At 39.5% G+C, this 18,414-nt stretch overlaps 1 protein-coding gene across 2 annotated transcripts in view; it reads right to left on the bottom strand.

Moving 5' to 3' along the window:
- Positions 1-18,414, bottom strand: part of PHEX (phosphate regulating endopeptidase X-linked) — a gene marked incomplete at both ends in the record, with an annotated part of 199,983 nt that overhangs the window by 48,411 nt on the left and 133,158 nt on the right. For both annotated transcript variants that reach the window (XM_081081267.1, XM_081081268.1), the window contains 2 exons: positions 1,322-1,380; positions 10,768-10,871. In XM_081081267.1, the coding sequence (XP_080937393.1) occupies positions 1,322-1,380; positions 10,768-10,871 (163 nt within the window). The remainder of the gene's footprint in view (positions 1-1,321; positions 1,381-10,767; positions 10,872-18,414) is intronic.

Genomic DNA, 18,414 nt, shown 5'->3' with positions numbered 1-18,414 from the left:
GGCATTCCTTTGTGTAAACATGCCACATTTAATTCATTTTCCTGTGGAGGGACACATAGCTTATTCCCCTTTTCCTGCTATTATAAACAATACTGTTATGAGCATTCTCACAGGGGCTTACTATATGAGACTTCTTTAGGGCAGTAGTTCAAACTATGTTAGAGTCACCAGGAGAGCTTAATAAAAGAGATTTCTGACCCCTGTGTCCAGGGTTTGTGAACAATAGGTCTACGGTGCATTTTAACAAGTTCCCCCATGATGTTCTTGCTGTTGTCCCAGGACCACATTTTGAGAATCACAGCACTAGGTCACATGCCAAGAGCGCAAATGATGGTCAGAGAGATGCATGCACAACTTTGTCTTTCTATGTTGCCAAATTGCTCTGCAAAGTGAGTGAACCAATTTCTACTTTCACCAGCAGTGACTGTCTGTCCTGGGTGCCAACACTTGGTGCTGTCAGATTTTTAATTTGTGCCAATCTGATCTTTAATAATTTTTAAACTTATCATGGCATTTATAATTACATATACCCACAGCATGTAAATAAAAGAAACTCAAGCCTTTGCATCCTAGGGTTAATCAGAACATTTCCAAACTTTTCTTATTCTATATAATAAAAGGCTAATATGCAAATAGACCGAACAGTGGAACGACCGGTACTATGATGTGCACTGACCACCAGGGGGCAGACACTCAATGCAGGAGGTGCCCCCTGGTGGTCAGTGCGTTCGCACAGGGGGAGCACTGCTCAGCCAGAAGCCCTGAGCCGGGCTCATGGCTGGTGAGTGCAGCGGTGGTGGTGGGAGCCTCTCCCCCCTCCGAGGCAGCTCTAAGGATGTCCGAGGGCTCCTAGACTGCGAGCGGGAGCAGGCCGGGCTGAGGTACCCCCGTTATGTGCACAATTTTGTGTACCGGGCCTCTACTATATAGATAGTACCCTCAGGTTCTATAATCTACTCAGTGCTATCTGCTTGTTTTTCTGCTCAATCCTAAAATAAACAAAATGGTATAGACAAAATCAGTAAGACCATTCTGAGAGAAAAGTGAAAGCTTGTTTCTTTTCATGGCTAACTTCATTGTATTTTTATTTATTGTAGTTGGGAGTTTTTCACTCAATGGTGATATAAAGCTTTAAAGAACTTGAAAGGTGAAAGGAGTGAGGAAAATTGGGCATATGGGTATGGAAATAAATTTCTTTCACCAAAATACCTGGTCACTTTTGGGGCAAAACTAAAAAATGCCCTACCCTTAATCATAGTCCTGGAAAAGTTCCTTCCATTTTGTACCAGATTAACAAGGAGAAGAGAAGCAGAGTACTCACGGATTTGGTTGGTAGATGCACTATAGAAAGCATTGACAGTCGTTGGATTTGTAAACCACCTGTAGCAAGAGAAACAAATATCACCAAGTGATCATCATTATCCAGGCAGGAGAGCAGCAAGAACAAACGCAATGTTAACCAGGGAACAATGGGGATATGAGGCAAGTGGGGAAATTATCGCTTCAATTTAGGGCTATTGTTCTGCTCAATAAACAATCTCATCCTAAACTGAACATGGTTCAATGAGAATATATTAACATGCCTGTTTATTCGCTGTTGCTAACTACAGAGAAAGTCAGCACCAGTGCTTCTGAAACAGTTTAATGAGAAATCCTAGACTCTAACGGGCTCTCCCTGCAGATGGAAACATGGCAACAAGCTGATGTTTGCCAGGCCCTGTTTAATGGGCCCACGGGACAGCTGAGTTACTATGCAGTGTAACCTCTGACCTTTTCTCATTAAAAAAAAAATGGAATAGTGTTAACACAGGGGTCCATGTAAAGAAAGATTAATAAAGTACAACCATGCTACCCAGAGTATCTGCCTAGTCTGGTGGAAAGTTTACTGATTTAACCACCAAAAGATCGACTGACTCGTTCTGCCACTATCACCAACTAGCTAGGCTGTGGTGGAATAGTCGCCTACTTTCTGAGGTTCAGCTTTAGCTATGAAATTAAGGTTCCAGTAGAAGATCTTGGGAGTACCTTCCAGCTATGAAGAATTTACACCCCACTTAAATTAGAACTCCGGAAAAAAAAATTTTTCTGTGAAGAGTCAGATGGTAAACATGTAGGTATTTTGCAGACAAAGAGGCAAAATCAAGGATGTTATATAGATACTGCTATAGTGAGAAATTTTTCCACAAATCTTTAATGAAATTCAAAACATAATAATCATGTACAATTTTTGGTAATACAGGACTATTAAAAATAATGGAATTCTTTTGGTGCAGGACAAAATTTTGCCTAATTGGGGTTCAAAGTTTGTGCTTTGCATCATCAAATCAACTACAAACATTTCTCTCTAAGAATTTCTCATGAGACATACAAAAACAGGCAGCAGGCAAGATTTAGCCACAAGCCATAGTTTGCCGAGCCTTGACTCAGATGGCTGTGAGTTTCGGCCAATCCCCTTTATGATTAAAACAAAGCAATTTGTTTGAAGCTAAATTGCTTAATATAAATTCCTTTTCAGAACAATCATTTTACTAATTTATGTTTAATAGAATAATTATGTATGTCAGTAATCTGAAACTAGTAGGAAATCTAAGTGATGATTCTTGTTGGCCCACCCATACCTTTTCCCCAACTATAAAGAAGTCCATGTATATGTCATTCTATTATTATTATTATTATTATTATTATTAACTAATATTCATTGAGCAATTACTATGTCCTCAGCACTTCCTATTGATAGGTTTTTCCCCATAGCAACTATAACAATTATTAGCTCATTACACAAATGAAGACAATGAAATTTACAAGCATTATATGCTTGTACAAAGTCTGGTCAGTCTGAACTTCAAACCAGTTCTCTTAAGTATTATAGTATACTGGAGATATTATTGGATATCAAGAAAGAGAGTTTCCCTTCTCTTGTCAAAATTGAAACCTATACTCTCTTCCATAAGTGTATATTCTTTTCATTCAACTTTAAGATTCGTATTTCAAAAGGTCTTAATGATTAACACAAAGTTACTGACTGGACTATTTTCCTGAGGAAATAAGTGGATATAAAAGCACCTTTATTTGTTGCTATCTATAGTAGGTAGAATTATGGTTCCCAAAAAGATATCTACATACTAATCCCTGGAAACTGTGAATATGTTACATCACATGGCAAAGAGGACTGCAGAGTAATTAAGTTTAGGGACCTAAAAATAGGGAGGTTATCCTGGATTTTCCGTGTGTTCCCATTTGAATCACATGGGCTCTTAAGAGCATTAAACCTTCTCTAACTGGAATCTGAGAGATACAACACGGAAGAGGAGGAAGTCAGAAGAGATGTTACACAACCACAAGTCCAGAGAATCCAAGAGTGAAAAGGATTCCACACACTGTTTCTGGCTCTGAGATGCAGGGGCCATGTGCAAGGACCAGAGAGAGAGCTCGAGTGAAGAGTGGCTCCCAGCTAACCGTCACGAAGGAAGGAGGGACCTTAGTTCTACAACCACAAGAAACTGGATTCTGCCAACACTTGATGAGCTTGGAAGAGGCTTCTTCCCAGAGCCTCCTGCTAAGGGCCTGCCCAGCTGACACCTTAATTTCAGCCTTGTAAAAACTGGAGCTGAGAAACCAGCCAAGCCAACCCACCCTTCTAACCTACAGAACTGTGAAATAATGCATTTGTGATTTTGAGTTGCTACAGTTGTGGTAATGTATTACAGCAGTAACATAAAAATAATACACTACCCAAAGACCCAAGCATTTGTATATCTGCTTTTTGGGTCAAGAGAGGGAGAATCTAGGTCTTTTAAATAACATTAGACTGAACTATAATATATTCAAAAGATTAAGTGTATTCCTAGAGCTCACCCCTTCTCTTCCCATTCCTCACAACTCCTCTCCCTTTTGCAAAGAATAAACTTTCAGAATATTAGGGTAAGAGCCATGAAAGGAAAATGTTTCTAACTGATGATGGATCAAGATGGACAAAACAGCCCTAACTGGTTTGGCTAAGTGGATAGAGTGTCGGCCTGTGGACTCAAGGGTCCCAGGTTCGATTCTGGTCAAGGGCATGTGCCTTGGTTGTGGGCACATACCCAGTAAGGGGTGTGCAGGAGGCGGCTGATTGATGTTTCTCTCTCATCAATGTTTCTGACTCTGTATCCCTCTCCCTTCCTCTCTGTAAAAAATCAATAAAATATATTTTTTTAAAAAGAAAATCTTTAAAAAAAAAAAAGATTGACAAAACAAAGAAATCAAACAACCACATGGGTGCTCTGAAGCTTCAGCAAGAATACCTAAGACATCTTATTTCAGATACATGACTTCAGTTTTCCTGACCTCCCAGAGCTCTTGCTGATTCTAGGGCAGGCGTGGGCAAACTACGGCCCGCGGGCCGGATCCGGCCAGTTTGAAATGAATAAAACTAAAAAAAAAAAAGACCGTACCCTTTTATGTAATGATGTTTACTTTGAATTTCTATTAGTTCACACAAACACTCCATCCATGCTTTTGTTCCGGCCCTCTGGTCCAGTTTAAGAACCCATTGTGGCCCTCGAGTCAAAAAGTTTGCCCAGCCCTGTTCTAGGGCATGTTTAGAGCCTTGAATATAGCCAGAGCTCATATCAGTTGTGGATGCTATATTTCTTACTAGAGGCCTGGTGCACAAATTCGTGCATAGGTGGGGTCAGGCCACCCGCCCCAATAGGGGCCAATCAGGGCCGGGCTGGCAGGGGTGGGGGAGAAGGGGATGTGGGAAGTTGGCCGGCCGGTCCCAACCCTGATCAGGATGGGGGTGCCAATCGGGGGTGGGGCTGGCCAGGAGGAGGGGCTGTGGGAGGTTGGCCAGCCCCGCCCCTGACCAGGATGGGGGGAGCTGATCAGGGGCGGGGCTGGCTGGGGGGAGGGGCCACGGGAGGTTGAGGGGAGCTGACTGGGGCCCCAATCAGGCCGGTTGGTCACCGCAATGTGTATCATAGTGACTGGTCATTCGGTAGCTTGGCTTTTATATATATAGATTGGTCAGTGCCCACGCTGTTAAATATTTTCTATATCACCCTTATTACATCCAAGTTTATTATATATTTAGTTTTATTATTCTCTAATATAAGGCTACCTGTGCTAGTTCTGATCTGTAATTTTTTTTACACTCCTCCTATTAAGAGGTGAAATCTAAGCTCCTCCCCTCTTGATTATGGGTTAGCCTTGGTGACTCACTTCTAAAACATACACTGCAGTGGACAATGACACCATGTGACTTCCAATGCTAGGCAGTTAAAGATGATACAACCCCTCTCCCCCATCAGGTGACCACATGTGCTGCCCTCCCTCACTCTCTCCTTCTTAGGAAACTTGTTCTTTGAAGTTTCTTGCTCAATCAGCATGCTATAAAGAAGCCCAGTACTCACAGAGAGCTGCAGCAGGCATTCCAGCCAACAGCCTGCATCAACCACTAGATGCAAGAGAGGAAGCCTTTCATGTGACTCCAGGCTCAGTCACTATCTGACTGTGACTTTCATGAAAGACCATGAGCAAGAACCACCCAGCTGGACCTAATGACCTCCAGAGCCACAAGAGAGAATAAGCAATTACTGTTGTTTTAACCCTCTAAACTTTAGGGTGGCTTGTTATACAACATTAGATCATTGAAATACTGAAAAGTTGGCTGTCCAGAGACTAAGTGCTACCTAATAGGTTGAATTTTTCCATAAAAACGTTTCATTTGTCCAACACGGTGGTTTTAAAAGGTACTAAACTGGAATCCCTTAAAATGAGATGTATGATCACTAGTGCTCCATAGTACACTCCATTCCCTACCATTTACACCTGTCTAGGCCACCCTTTGTTAACTCATGGGCCCTGAAGGCATTTGAGTTTGCATAACTTATCTCCCAACAAGATTTTAAGTTCCTTATGGGCTAAGACTATTGTCCAAGTGGTATGTGCTAAGCAGAAGATCACTAAATCTATTTAAATGAATTTATTGCTATGTATACATTTATTTGGATAAATAAAAAATGTCATTCATGTGCTTTAAATTTTCCTTCCTATGTCTTTAGGGTGTTCCTCTATGCTATGTTTGGGTAATGATTTCGTGGATAAGGAGGGAAGAGGTCTCATATAAATTTCAAATCCAAAAATACATGGAAATAAAATTATACTGGAGAATGGGATATATAAAAGGACCGTAATACTGAAATACAATAATCTAAAGGAAAGGACATTGGCACCCTGGTTTATATGAACCCTATAAAATAGATGTGCATGAAGCTAGAGTTTTATATTTTACCTATCAACTCATAATGATAGTCTAAGGAGTATAGAATGGAAAAATCATGGAGTATTTACTGCTTTATTTCTAATATCCTGTAGATTATATCCTTCCAATTCCATGTTATAGATAATGCTTTTGCAAATAAAAATTCAGCACAGGACCATAATTTGTGTAGACATTTGATGTATTTTTACACATTTTTTCAGAAGCTAGAGAAAGAAAATCCAGTCATGTTTGGTCACGGTAGAGTGAGAATGAGTTAATAGGGAAGCTAGCTTAAAATCATTTCTGTCAAAGAAGGGGGATCCTGGGGGAAAGAAATTACTTTTGATTCAAGCTGAGAAATGAAGTAAATCCCCTATTTTTAAGCAAGATGATGAAGTGACAATTCTGAGAACCAACACTAAATATGTACCTTCAGGGATGACCACCCAATTAATTCCATTCTTGCTGACATTTATCATCACATTAGAAACTTCTTAATGTACATTAGTGCAGCAAAAATGGTTTCCATGAGAATGAAAGATAAAGGGTATTTATCTCCTATACCCACAAAGAAGCAAAATGTTATTTCAGGGCTTTATAGAAATATAATCATGATGTGCTGAACTAAGTAAACTAGTGTAGTGGAGATACTCCACAATCGTCCTCACTCGATTAACTCATGAATTTTTAGGCCTAAAAGATATCTATTAAAGCCAATGAGTATCATAAAGCTAAAATTATCTACCACGCCAGAAAAGGACCAGCCCAAAATTTCTTTTAAAAAATTAACTATCGCATCACCTTATCATGTAAAAAGGACCTTAAATTCCTTAATGTTGCTTTCCCTGAAATAGACATATATCAGAGAAAATAAGATTTGCTAGCATTGTGATTTTCATTCCTGGAGAACTTTCCAGAAACATTAACCAATTTAATGTCCTTCTGAAATAGTTATTTGTGATAGAGAATAAAACTTATGCAAATCACTGTTTTTCTAAGCCCACAAAGTCAGCCAGCAAAAAATTAGAAATAGTCAAGGCTTTTAGAATCTGACAGCCCATCAGTATTTTAGGATGATGTTAAAAATGAGATAGATAGGAGTTTTTCAAATAGCAACCCAGCCTTTGCTACACACCCAAATGAACGTCATTTTGAAACTGAACAATTAACTTGGCAGCATCTCCAATACAGAAGAGTCTCTGAGAAGACCCAGAAGTTTCACAGAAATACTCGTAAGAGCCTTGCATTTTCCACAAGTTGGGAAAAAAAAGAGTTTGGATTGATCTGAAGTAGATCTGAAAGGGCAGGATGATATTCACAGATCTGTGACTACCATACTATATGCAGATGCTCATTGGGATATTGGAAACCATTTGCTGAAGTCATTGGATTTGAGAAGCTAGTTTTAGAACCCTAAAGGTGAAATTACTATTGAATTATTTAGGTTGGGAATGAAGTAGGATAGACTAAACAATACTATGATGAGAGGAGAGAACCAAGGGCAGTGGAGCAGTTGGCTTTAAACCAGTTATCTGTCATTTCCAAAGAAGTTCTAAAGCTTTCTGCTCTCTTCCTTTGTGCTTTTGATTGGCATCAGGGATGGGTAGGGGAGTGATTCAGCTTTAGGCCTACTCCTGGAGTCAAAGTTTTCACTAACTGTGTGGGTACGTGTTATAGGAAGGTTTGAATGGCAGAAGGCAGGAACTGGCTAGATGGAAATCATGGCTAAGAGGGAAAGGCAGTAATCCCAGTTTAAGGCAAGGGATGGTATGGAACGTAGAGTGTCTAGAGGCCAGAATAGAGAAGGGAGTTGGAAGGAAAAATAACAAGAGACCCAGAGAGCATAAAAAGAGCCAGCCAAAAATATGGAGGCCAGAATATAAGACAGGTTTAAAAAGTGGGCCATTCAAAAAAGGTGGGCATAGAAGCCAGACTTCCAGCTATGATGTATGAGAAGGTCAACAAATCCTTTCCACAAAAAAATCACTTGGACAAAGTTGTTAACAAACAACCATTTTAGGTCTCTGGGAATTGATCAAAGGCAAACAGCAAATTGAAAAAAAAAAGGTTTAATTTAGGAAAAACTGCTAGAGCTGGAAATAAGTAGAACAGAAGTCTATAGCCTAGCCTGGCACTGCTCCCATCCCTCCCAGCTCAGTCCATGAGAACTTTTCTCAGGATAGGGCTGGCTGAACAATCAGCAGCTTTTTGCCACAGAGGGTGGACTCAATTAGGAGTGGAGGTGAAAACTTGCAGCTATGTCAGCTCAAACTGTTGAACTTGTTAAAAAATAAATGAAGACAACCCATAGCTTTGATAGCCTGAAATTATAATTCCCATTGGGGAGAGCAATGGACCAGCCAGAAATTTAAAAGTAAGATCCTGGAACTAAGAGTCGTAGACGGGTGAGATAAGCTTGCCACACATCCCTGGCTGACTGGGAAACCAGGAACATATAGAGGGGACAGTAGAGAGTGTCCAGTGGGAAGTAAAATCTAAGGCAGGTTATAACTTTGAATGCACTCCCAACTCCTACCACAGACCAACTGGCAGAGGGCAAAAGCCCTACAGGCTAGAAGTGTTTGAGTAAAGCTCAGTCCTGATCCCTTGAGCACTAAACTATGCAGATACAGGGACAAACTCTAGGAAGTGAGGCTAATACAGTGGTTCTCAACCTGTGGGTCGCCAACCTGTGGGTTGTGACCCCTTTGGGGGTTGAACAACCCTTTCACAGGGGTTGCCTAAGACCATCGGAAAACACATATATAATTACATATTGTTTTTGTGATTAATCACTATGCTTTAATTATGTTCAATTTGTAACAATGAAAATACATCCTGCATATCAGATATTTACATTACGATTCATAACAGTAGCAAAATTACAGTTATGAAGTAGCAATGAAAATAATTTTATGGTTGGGGGTCACCACAACATGAGGTATTAAAGGGTCGCAGCATTAGGAAGGTTGAGAACCACTGGGCTAATAAATAAAATTAAAAAGAATTTAAAAAATAAGCAGAGACATCTACAGCTGCATACTATAGAGGACACAGATTCTGTAGTGTAAGTCCAGGAACATTACTTTTTAAAAAGTCTCAGAAATATCAGAACCCACATTTGCTAGAATATATTAAATGTCATTTTCACACTTTCAACAATGAAGATTAAAAAAAAATGTCATTTTCAACATGACAAAAATATGCTATGCAAAGAAAAAGTATAAAGCCAAATAAAAAGCAATCAATAAAAACTGACTCTAAATGAGCCCAGTTGTTGGGTTTAGCAGACAAAAACTTGAAAGAAGCCATTATAAATTAATTCAAAGAAATAAAATAAGCTATATTCAAAGAATTAATGGAAAATATGATGATAATGATTTAATAAATAAAGAATCACAACAGAGAAACAAACTATAAAAGGCATCCATATGGAAAGAAAAGTCCAATAATCAAAATGAAAAATGTGTTAGATGAGTCAACAGCAAATCTGAGAATATGCAAGAAGGAATCAGTGAATTTGAAGCTAGAGCAATAGAAATGATCCAATCTGGAGAACAGAGAGATAAACACATTGGAGAAGTGGACCTTAGCAGATCAGAGTCACAAGTGCTAGCAAGAATGAACAAAATGTCATCTAAACCTGAGCAGAAGAATGTCTCAATTGTAAGCCTCTTATTCATTTGTAAAATGGGGATAATAAGTAGTACCTAGACCCCACAGAATTGACAAGAGGATAAAATGAATTAAAACATGTGCAGCACTTCCTGACATACTATAAGCACATAATTATTACCTGGTGTCATCATCATCATCACACACATTTTGTTAGGGGGAAAATATCAAGGCTAGCCCAAGCCCAAAAGTTCCTAAGGAAACTTTCTTATCTTCAGGGACAGTACATATAGGCAGCTGAAAAGAAGGGGGATAAATCATAACTACTATTGGAAGGAAATAACAGAGTTATCAGTTCTGTGGCACTCATTATCTCATCAAATATCCTCTAGTTACTTACTAATTATACAATTACTTCTACATTTGTAATCATACTTTATGTTTTTAATATTTGTTCTTTGAGATCTTTAAAAGTTTCTACCTGAATGTGACATTCAGAAATTTATTTCATATATATATGAAATATATATACATATATTCATATATACTCATATATATAATATTCACATATATATTCATATATATATAATATAATATACATATACATATAACAAGATCTAGAAATGCTTTAAATGCTGGCATCCTGATAAACCCTAATAAGCCTTGTTTTGATATGTGTTGATGCTAGGAGTGAAGGAGCCATAATTAAACTGAACAAGTGATTCATATAATAGCAGAAATAAGAGTTGCCAAAACATTACACAGATTTTGCCAAAGCAAGATAACTGGCAAGCCAGTTACTTTGACTTGAGGGAAATTACAAAGTCTGGTCCAAAGAGACTCCTTTTCCCAACAACATTATTTATCTATTTCACTTTTTTTTTTTTTTTTTTTTTTTTTTTACTCACTCTGTTTTTGGAACAGCTTTTCTCAGCCAGAAGAAATCAGACTGTGCTAAATACTTGCGAGTTTGCAGGACGTTGCCAAAGTAGTCAGATTCTGAAAACTTGATCTGAATAAAACAAACCATAAGGATCATTGTTCTAAGTGCAGATAAGAGATGGCTCTGAAAAAAAAGACTTCAGTGCACAAATGAGTGATCAACAGAGAAGCTGCCCTTTTCACAGCCTCTCAGCCATCATCAGTTAACAAAGTATTCACAAAGCCATGAAAATTTCATCTCAGTGATTTTCTTTTAAAATAAAAAGCACAAAAATCAATATGGTCATTTCTGGATCACAGAAGGAAAAAAAAAAAAGAATAAGGCAAGCTGCAATAATTCACAATGTGTTTCCTTTGCTTTATAATTGAAAAATCTATTTTAACCCTTAAAGAACATATTATCGTAGGTTTAAAATTTCTTGGCCCACATGATTCTTTGAACTTTTCTAAAATGTGTACCTTATTTATTTGTCACATAGGTTCTTCTAATAACATTCAGTTTTGTCAACTGCAACCTCATTTAGCTTATAGATGACTGTTTTAGTCAAATGTTCAATCTAATTTACTGTATTCGACATTTGCTCATGAAGGAAAAAAAATGAAAGCTATTCAGAGACTTATTTTCCACCACAAGCACAATTGACTCACAAGGACAATTTAATTATTAATAGAATTTATCTATTAACACCCAAAAATGTACTGGTCACCAAAAATTAATGCAATTACAGAGGCAAGTCATAGATTACAGCTTGCATAGAAAAACAAGAAGTTGTTGGCTCACAACAATGTTGTCTAATAAAATAGGGAAACAGACATAATTGATTCTTGAGTTCCCTTTTCTTTTTTGGAAGGAAAATGGCAATTTCAATTCCATAGGCACTCTCTACATAAAATTAGCAGTATTTAGCTAAAACATTGTAAATAATATCTGTGTAAAAGTAAAAGCTATGGTTTTAATGATCTCTAATGCTTTGGTCTTAAAATATAATATTGTATCAAATAAAACAAGAAAAATATACATTGTAATAAGCAAATAACTAAGAGTAATTAAATCCTTATTAGTTGTTATATTTTGTAAATTTAAACCATGAAACTCTTTTATAGGTAAAAATTAAAGTGCAGCAAGTGAATGTACAGAAAACCCACGGGGATTGCAGTACAGATATGAATGTATATTTACAACTTCATGATTATAGACTTGACAGCGGCCTATTTGTTGGCCAATATCTGGCTTAGGTTTATCTCTACCCTAACATATAGTGGGTACCCATTATGTCTGTAGAGTAACTTTTGTTAGTGATTCAGCTTAGTCTTTTCAGGGGACCAGGCCAAAATAGAAAGAAAGGAGTAAAATAACTAAAAGCCCAGGTAGGAAAGGCAGTAATGAAAATACCAAATTCTGGCATCCTTGGTGTTCTACTTGACCAACCAGTTTTAAAGAAATGACTTTAAATTGTCCCTCCATCAATCATCTTATGGGGGTAGCTGATAAATAAATAAATTGTGGTATAATCACATAATGGAAAACAATACGGCAGTTTGAGCAAATGGTCTGTATGCATGAATATGAAATCATCTGAAAAGCAATGCTGAGTAAGACAAGTTATATGTATGAAAGAATTTAAAATTTTATAACATGTAAAACAATAATGCATGTTGCTTATAGATATGAACCTATCTTTAGCAAAAGCATAAAGAAATGCATGTGAATGATAAACACTGAATTCAAAATAGTGTTTATACCTAGGGAAGAAGAAGGCAGGGGAGAAGGACATTAGGTCAAAGACAAGTGCACAAACAATTTCCAATATATCTGTTTTATTCATTTAAAATATGTGTGTGCATGTATAAAAATATGGCAATATGTTTAATGTTTGTTAAAGCTATTTGTTCAAAATATGATTTTACATACTTTCCCAATGTTTGCTATTCTTCATATTAAAAGGAAATCTTATAATCAATTGTATTTTAAGGTAGGTATTTGTACTCAGCCTCAGAAGAAACAGAGTAAGTGCCTTGTTTTAGGAAGCAACCTCATCTAATAATCCTAATGCATTCCCAGTTTACAAATTGTGTCCACTATTCAACCCTTAGCTTTTTTCCATTTTGTTCCCAAGATAGTTCTGCCAGAACTCTCAGAATATGACTGTAACAGAAAATTCAGATACATTCTTGGGTTCAGAACAATTTCCAGGAAATTCTACCAAAGGAATTTCTGTCAAAAATATTAACTTTTTGCCCTGGCTGGGTGGGTCAGTTGGTTAGAGCTACATCCTGTGCACCAAAGGGTCACTGGTTCAATTTCTGGTCAGGGCACATGCCCAGGTTGTGGGTGCATATGGGAGGCAACTGATTGATGTTTCTCTCCCACATTGATGTTTCTCTCTCTCTCTCCCCCCCACCCTCTCTAAAAAAATCAATAAAAACATATTTTTAAAAAAATTTTAGCATTTTTGGTAATATCAGTGGAGTCAGTTGTTACTTTTAGAAGAGTTTGCTATTTGTGAGATTATCCTGTTCATCTGAGAGAAAAAAACTTGACGTTCGGGTTGTTCTACAGATATCGAAAGAAAAACCAACCAAATGTTTCCTAAAGAAGAGTCCCATGGCTAAAAATACTTTTAAGTAAATAAGGTCCTACCACATCCATGAAAATAACCATGAGGACCAAAACTCAGAAGTAAGTAATTACAATTTGTCAACAGCTTCTCATCTATGTTTAGAAGAACAACTTAAAATCGGTTTTATGAAATGCATAGTATTTACTGTTTCTTAGCCTGGTTTAGTTGATCTATTCCATTTATTTAATGGAAGTTACAGGTGATAAGAGACAAATTTTACTTTTTCCTGTGAGACAGGTTAAGTGTGGGGGTAGGAAGAGGTCAGCCGCAGTTATTACCTTGTGATAGATGGGACACAGTTAGAGAAATTACGCAACTTGGCAAAGCCATACGGTCCAAATCATTAGGTTCCTACTTCAATGTTATTTTCATTAGTCTTACTAAGAAAACCAGTGATTTAACAGAAGGAGTACAGGGAAGAAGGAGGAAAAGGTAAGAATTACGGTAAGAGAAGCACTGACTAAATAAATCATGGTACAGTTTAGTTTACTTAAAATAGACAGCTGTTAAAATAATGGTAATGAAGGCTACAGAAGACAAGGACAAAATGATAAAGGTCAGTATACAAAATTATATATAAACATCAATTACAGCTATAAAAATAGAAAGAAAGAAGACACTAAAACGGAATTACGTATTCGTATGTCCGAGCACCAATATCACAGGTACTATCGCATGCCTTTTCTCTATTTCCCAAATTTCCACCATGTGAGAATACTTTAATAATTTCAAATATTTTAACAGGCCCTTGAGTAAACAACTATGCAACTCAGCAACCACTGGGAAAGTTCCACTTGTAGAGATAGCAACAAAAATGAATGCACATGAATATTTTAAAACCACATGTAATCTTCAAAAAATGTTTAAACTCTGCAAGGGACAATTGTTGGCTGAACAGCCTCTTGTCCTTTTAGTTACTGGTGAAAATCTAAGTCAAGTTGGTAATGACTTTTAATCAATTCCATCGCCTGACTTTTCAATTGAGTGACCTTTGCAAAATTAATTGGGGCTCTTCTGTCCTTTCCTAAGAATAGCTATCCAGATCATAAAATTTAGGGGAATCTAAATTTCTCACCAAATGCCACAGACTAAACAGAATAAAGCTAATCCCCCCACCAAAGGCAAAGAACATGTAATAAGGGCAGAGCACGTGTGTTCAGCTTCTCTGCAGAATCACTAAGTACATGTTGATTAAACACTACATAAGTCAATAGAAGTATAGATTCTAGAATACTTTCTGTTTATGTTAAATCCATTTAAAGAGACTCAGAGATATATCCAAATATGTATAAGAAAGATTTTATGTTAAGCACACAAAGAACTTTCTGAATACTTAATGCATCCAGATTTTTTATTTATGTTTTCCCTTATTTAAATAGGAAAGTAATATGCAAGATTGTTTTTAGATGGCTTTGTCCATAAGTAGTGTGAGTGTGTGTGCATGTGTGTACACACCTACATTCAAACTGTTTAACAACCTACATATACGGTACACTGCGGAAGATGCAGTTCCCACAAGCAGCCAAATAAAGGTGAGGTAGCAGTAGGTAGCACACCAAACAGGAACTAGATGGCACCAGATGCCCTGTTGCCACCACCAGGAGTAAAGGCAAGTCTTGGTCTGCTCTGGCCAGTGGAGCACTCTAGATGAAAGCCAGGGCGTGGGAGTTACAGAGGGCTGGCTGGAAGGTTGGTGGATATCCCCTTCCAATGCCCACTCCTGGCTCTCCAAGGCCATGGTGGCCAGAGATCACTTGGGAGGGCTGAAGGCAATGTTTTATTTTGGTCTTCTACTAAATAGTACAGAGGCATTTCAATGTTTTAACAACCTGTCTTTCTGGAGCATTCCACCTAAATATTACCTCACTCTTGCATAGTGGCAGTAGCACTATCATTTATATACACATAAAACACACAACACATATAAATAGTTATACATTATTACATATATATATATATATATATATATATATATATATATATATATATTCCACTGGCCAGAGCAGACCAAGACCCACTCTAGAGAATATTATGTGAGTTCACATAATACCTATACCTCTCTATATGTATATATATGTTTATGTATATACTAGAGGCCCATTGTACAAAGAGATTCGTGCAATAGGCCTTCCTTCCCCTGCCAGTTTTCCTCTGGCACCTGGGACCCAGGCCTTCACTCCAGCCACAGCAGAGAAGGCAAGCCTCTTCAGTCTTCAGTTGTCTTCAGTCTTCAGTGTCTTCAGTCTTCGTTCCACACCTGCATATGCAAACTAACCGCCATCTTTGTTGGGTTAATTTGCATGCTCATCCTGATTGACTGGTGGGCTTAGCAGAGTGATACCAATTTGCATGTTTCTCTTTGATTAGTGTAAACTAGAGGCCCGGTGCACAAAAATTTGTGCACTCAGGGGGGAGAAGGGTTCCCTCAGCCCGGCCTGTGCCCTCTCACAGTCTGGGACCCCTCAGGAGATAACGACCTGCTGGCTTAGGCCTGCTCCCAGGTGGCAGAGGGAAGGCCCAATCCCAAGGTGCAGAACCTGGTCGGGCTCAGAGCAGGGCCGATTGGGGAGTTGGGGTGCCGCCCCCTGTCATGCACAGAGCAGGGCGGATTGGGAGGTTGCGATGTCACCCTCAGTCACACTCAGGGTAGGGCCGATTGGGGGGTTGGGGCACCGCCCCCTGTCACACACAGAGCAGGGTGGATCAGGGGGTTGGGGTGCCACACCCTGTCACACTCAGGGCAGGGCCAATGGGGAGGCTATGGCTCTACCCCGTCACACACAGAGCAGGGCCTGTGGGGGGGCGGGGGTTGGGGCGCCACACCCTGTCACACACAGAGCTGCAGGGCGATCAGGGGGTTGCGGAGCTCCCCCCATCAGGCACAGAGCAGGGCTGATCAGGGGGTTGGGGCGCCTTCCCCTGTCACGAACAGAGCAGGGTGGATAGGGAGGTTGTGGCCCTGCCCCCGTCACACACAGAGCCTCAGGGCGATCAGAGGGTTTGAGCGCTGCCCCCTGTCACGCTGAACCCGGTGCCGGGAGGCCTTGAGGCTCCGCTGATCCCGGTGCTGGGAGGCATATTACCCTTTTACTATATAGGATAGAGGCCTGGTGCACGGGTGGGGGCTGGCTGGTTTGCCCTGAAGGGTGTCCTGAATCAGGGTGGGGGCCCCCATTGGGGTGCCTGGCCAGCCTGGGTGAGGGGATGATGGCTGTTTGCAGCTGGTCACACACCCTTCAGGGTGGGGGTCTCCACTGGGGTGCCTGACCAGTCTGGGTGAGGGGCTGAGGGCTGTTTTCAGGCTGGCGGGTGACTGAAGCTCCCAACTGCTCCTTTTTTTCTTTTTTTTTTTTTTTAATTCTGGGCCAGCTTTAGCTCTGAGGCTTGGCTCCAGCTCTTAGGCCTCGAATGCTGAAAGCAGGTATCTGGTTTGTTTGGGTTCTATAATCGAAACACTGTTTCAACTCCAGCTCTGAGATCCTGGCTGGCTGAAAGCAGGTTTCTGGGGTTTTGTTTAGCTTCTATATTTGTTTAGCTTCTATAATGTTTCAAACCGCAAGCTCAGAGGCTGGCAAGACAGGCGGGGAACGTTGGATTCCTCCGTCACTGAAGCAAGCAAGCCTCATGTTCCCTTTAAGCTGCGTGGCTGCCGGCCGCCATCTTGGCTGGCAGTTAATTTGTATATTGCCCTGATTAGCCAATGGGAAGGGTAGCAGAGGTATGGCTAATTACCATGTTTCTCTTTTATTAGATAGGAGGACGTATCATTCACCAGAAACATTGATCTTTTCTGAAAATTTACCCATATCCAGCCCTGGCTAGTGTGGCTCAGTTGGTTAGCATTATCCTGTACAGTACACCAAAAGGTTACTGGTTCAATTCCCGTTTAGGGCACATGCCCAGGTTGAGGGCTTGATCCCTAGTAAGGGGCGTGTAGGAGGCAGCTGATCAATGTTTTGCTCTCACATCTGTGTTTCTCTCTCTTTCCCTTCCTCTCTCTCTAAAAATCAGTTGAAAAATGTATTTTTTTATAAGTTACCCATGTCCAATTCTCCTAAGTAAATGGATGTCAGCTGTGATTTTAACTTTAGTCTCTACTACAATTCTCTGCTGGCTTTCACAAGAATGAGAAAAGTGCCTAATGGTGTCGATTACTTACTTATTGTCTCTCAGATACATGCCCACCTTTTTACTCTGTTCTATAATGCTGGGGCTGGGCATCTGAAAACTATGTTTCTCAGGCTCCATTGCCAGTTAGCCCCCTGCCAATAGGAGGGACTGGGGGAAATCAGCAGGTGGCACGAGGGGAAAGAATTCTGTATTTGATCTCTTTCATTCTTTCTCTCCTTTTTCTTTTTCTGACATTGACTGTAGAAGAATCTTCATCTCCTCCTCACAGCCCCAGCTAAAATGGCAGTTCCTCCTCTGGTCTCCTAAATGATGGTACCATCACTTCCTTTTGTGCCCTAGATACAGGGATGGTAGTAGCTTCCTGAAGTTATTATCTCTGGTCTACCTCACCTTCCTGATTTCTGCCTTCCCAACTATCTCCTATATTAAATCTCCTCTCTTTGAAATACCTAGTGTGGTCTGGGCTTTTCTTAATGATACAGTAATCTTTCCAAGGTTGATATCATACCAGTCTTGAGTCTATATCCACCAAGGATCAATAAAGGACCAGTTAGTAAGGCTAATTTGAAAATGTACTGACACCTACCTTTTTTGGCTAATTAGTAGGCTTTCCTGTATGCTACTGGGGGTTCACATAAAGGACATTTCCTTTATTCTTGCTCTTTTCAAAGACTACAAAAAGATCATTATTCAGAAAAAAAAATTGGGAGTATCAATTTATCTTCTCTTCCTCAAAGGGGGGGGGGGCAAATTTTCTCTAATTCTTTACCTTTGCCTCTAAGTTCTTTCCCATTTGCTCTTATCTCAACACAGGTCCAATTTCAGTTTTCAGCCTTTCTCCTTGACCTTCTTCTAATCCAT

Source organism: Myotis nattereri (genome assembly GCF_964212035.1).
Source record: "Myotis nattereri genome assembly, chromosome: X".
NCBI lineage: Eukaryota > Metazoa > Chordata > Mammalia > Chiroptera > Vespertilionidae > Myotis > Myotis nattereri.
Note: the sequence above shows the minus strand (reverse complement) of the source record. Positions and strands in the feature narration are given on the sequence as shown.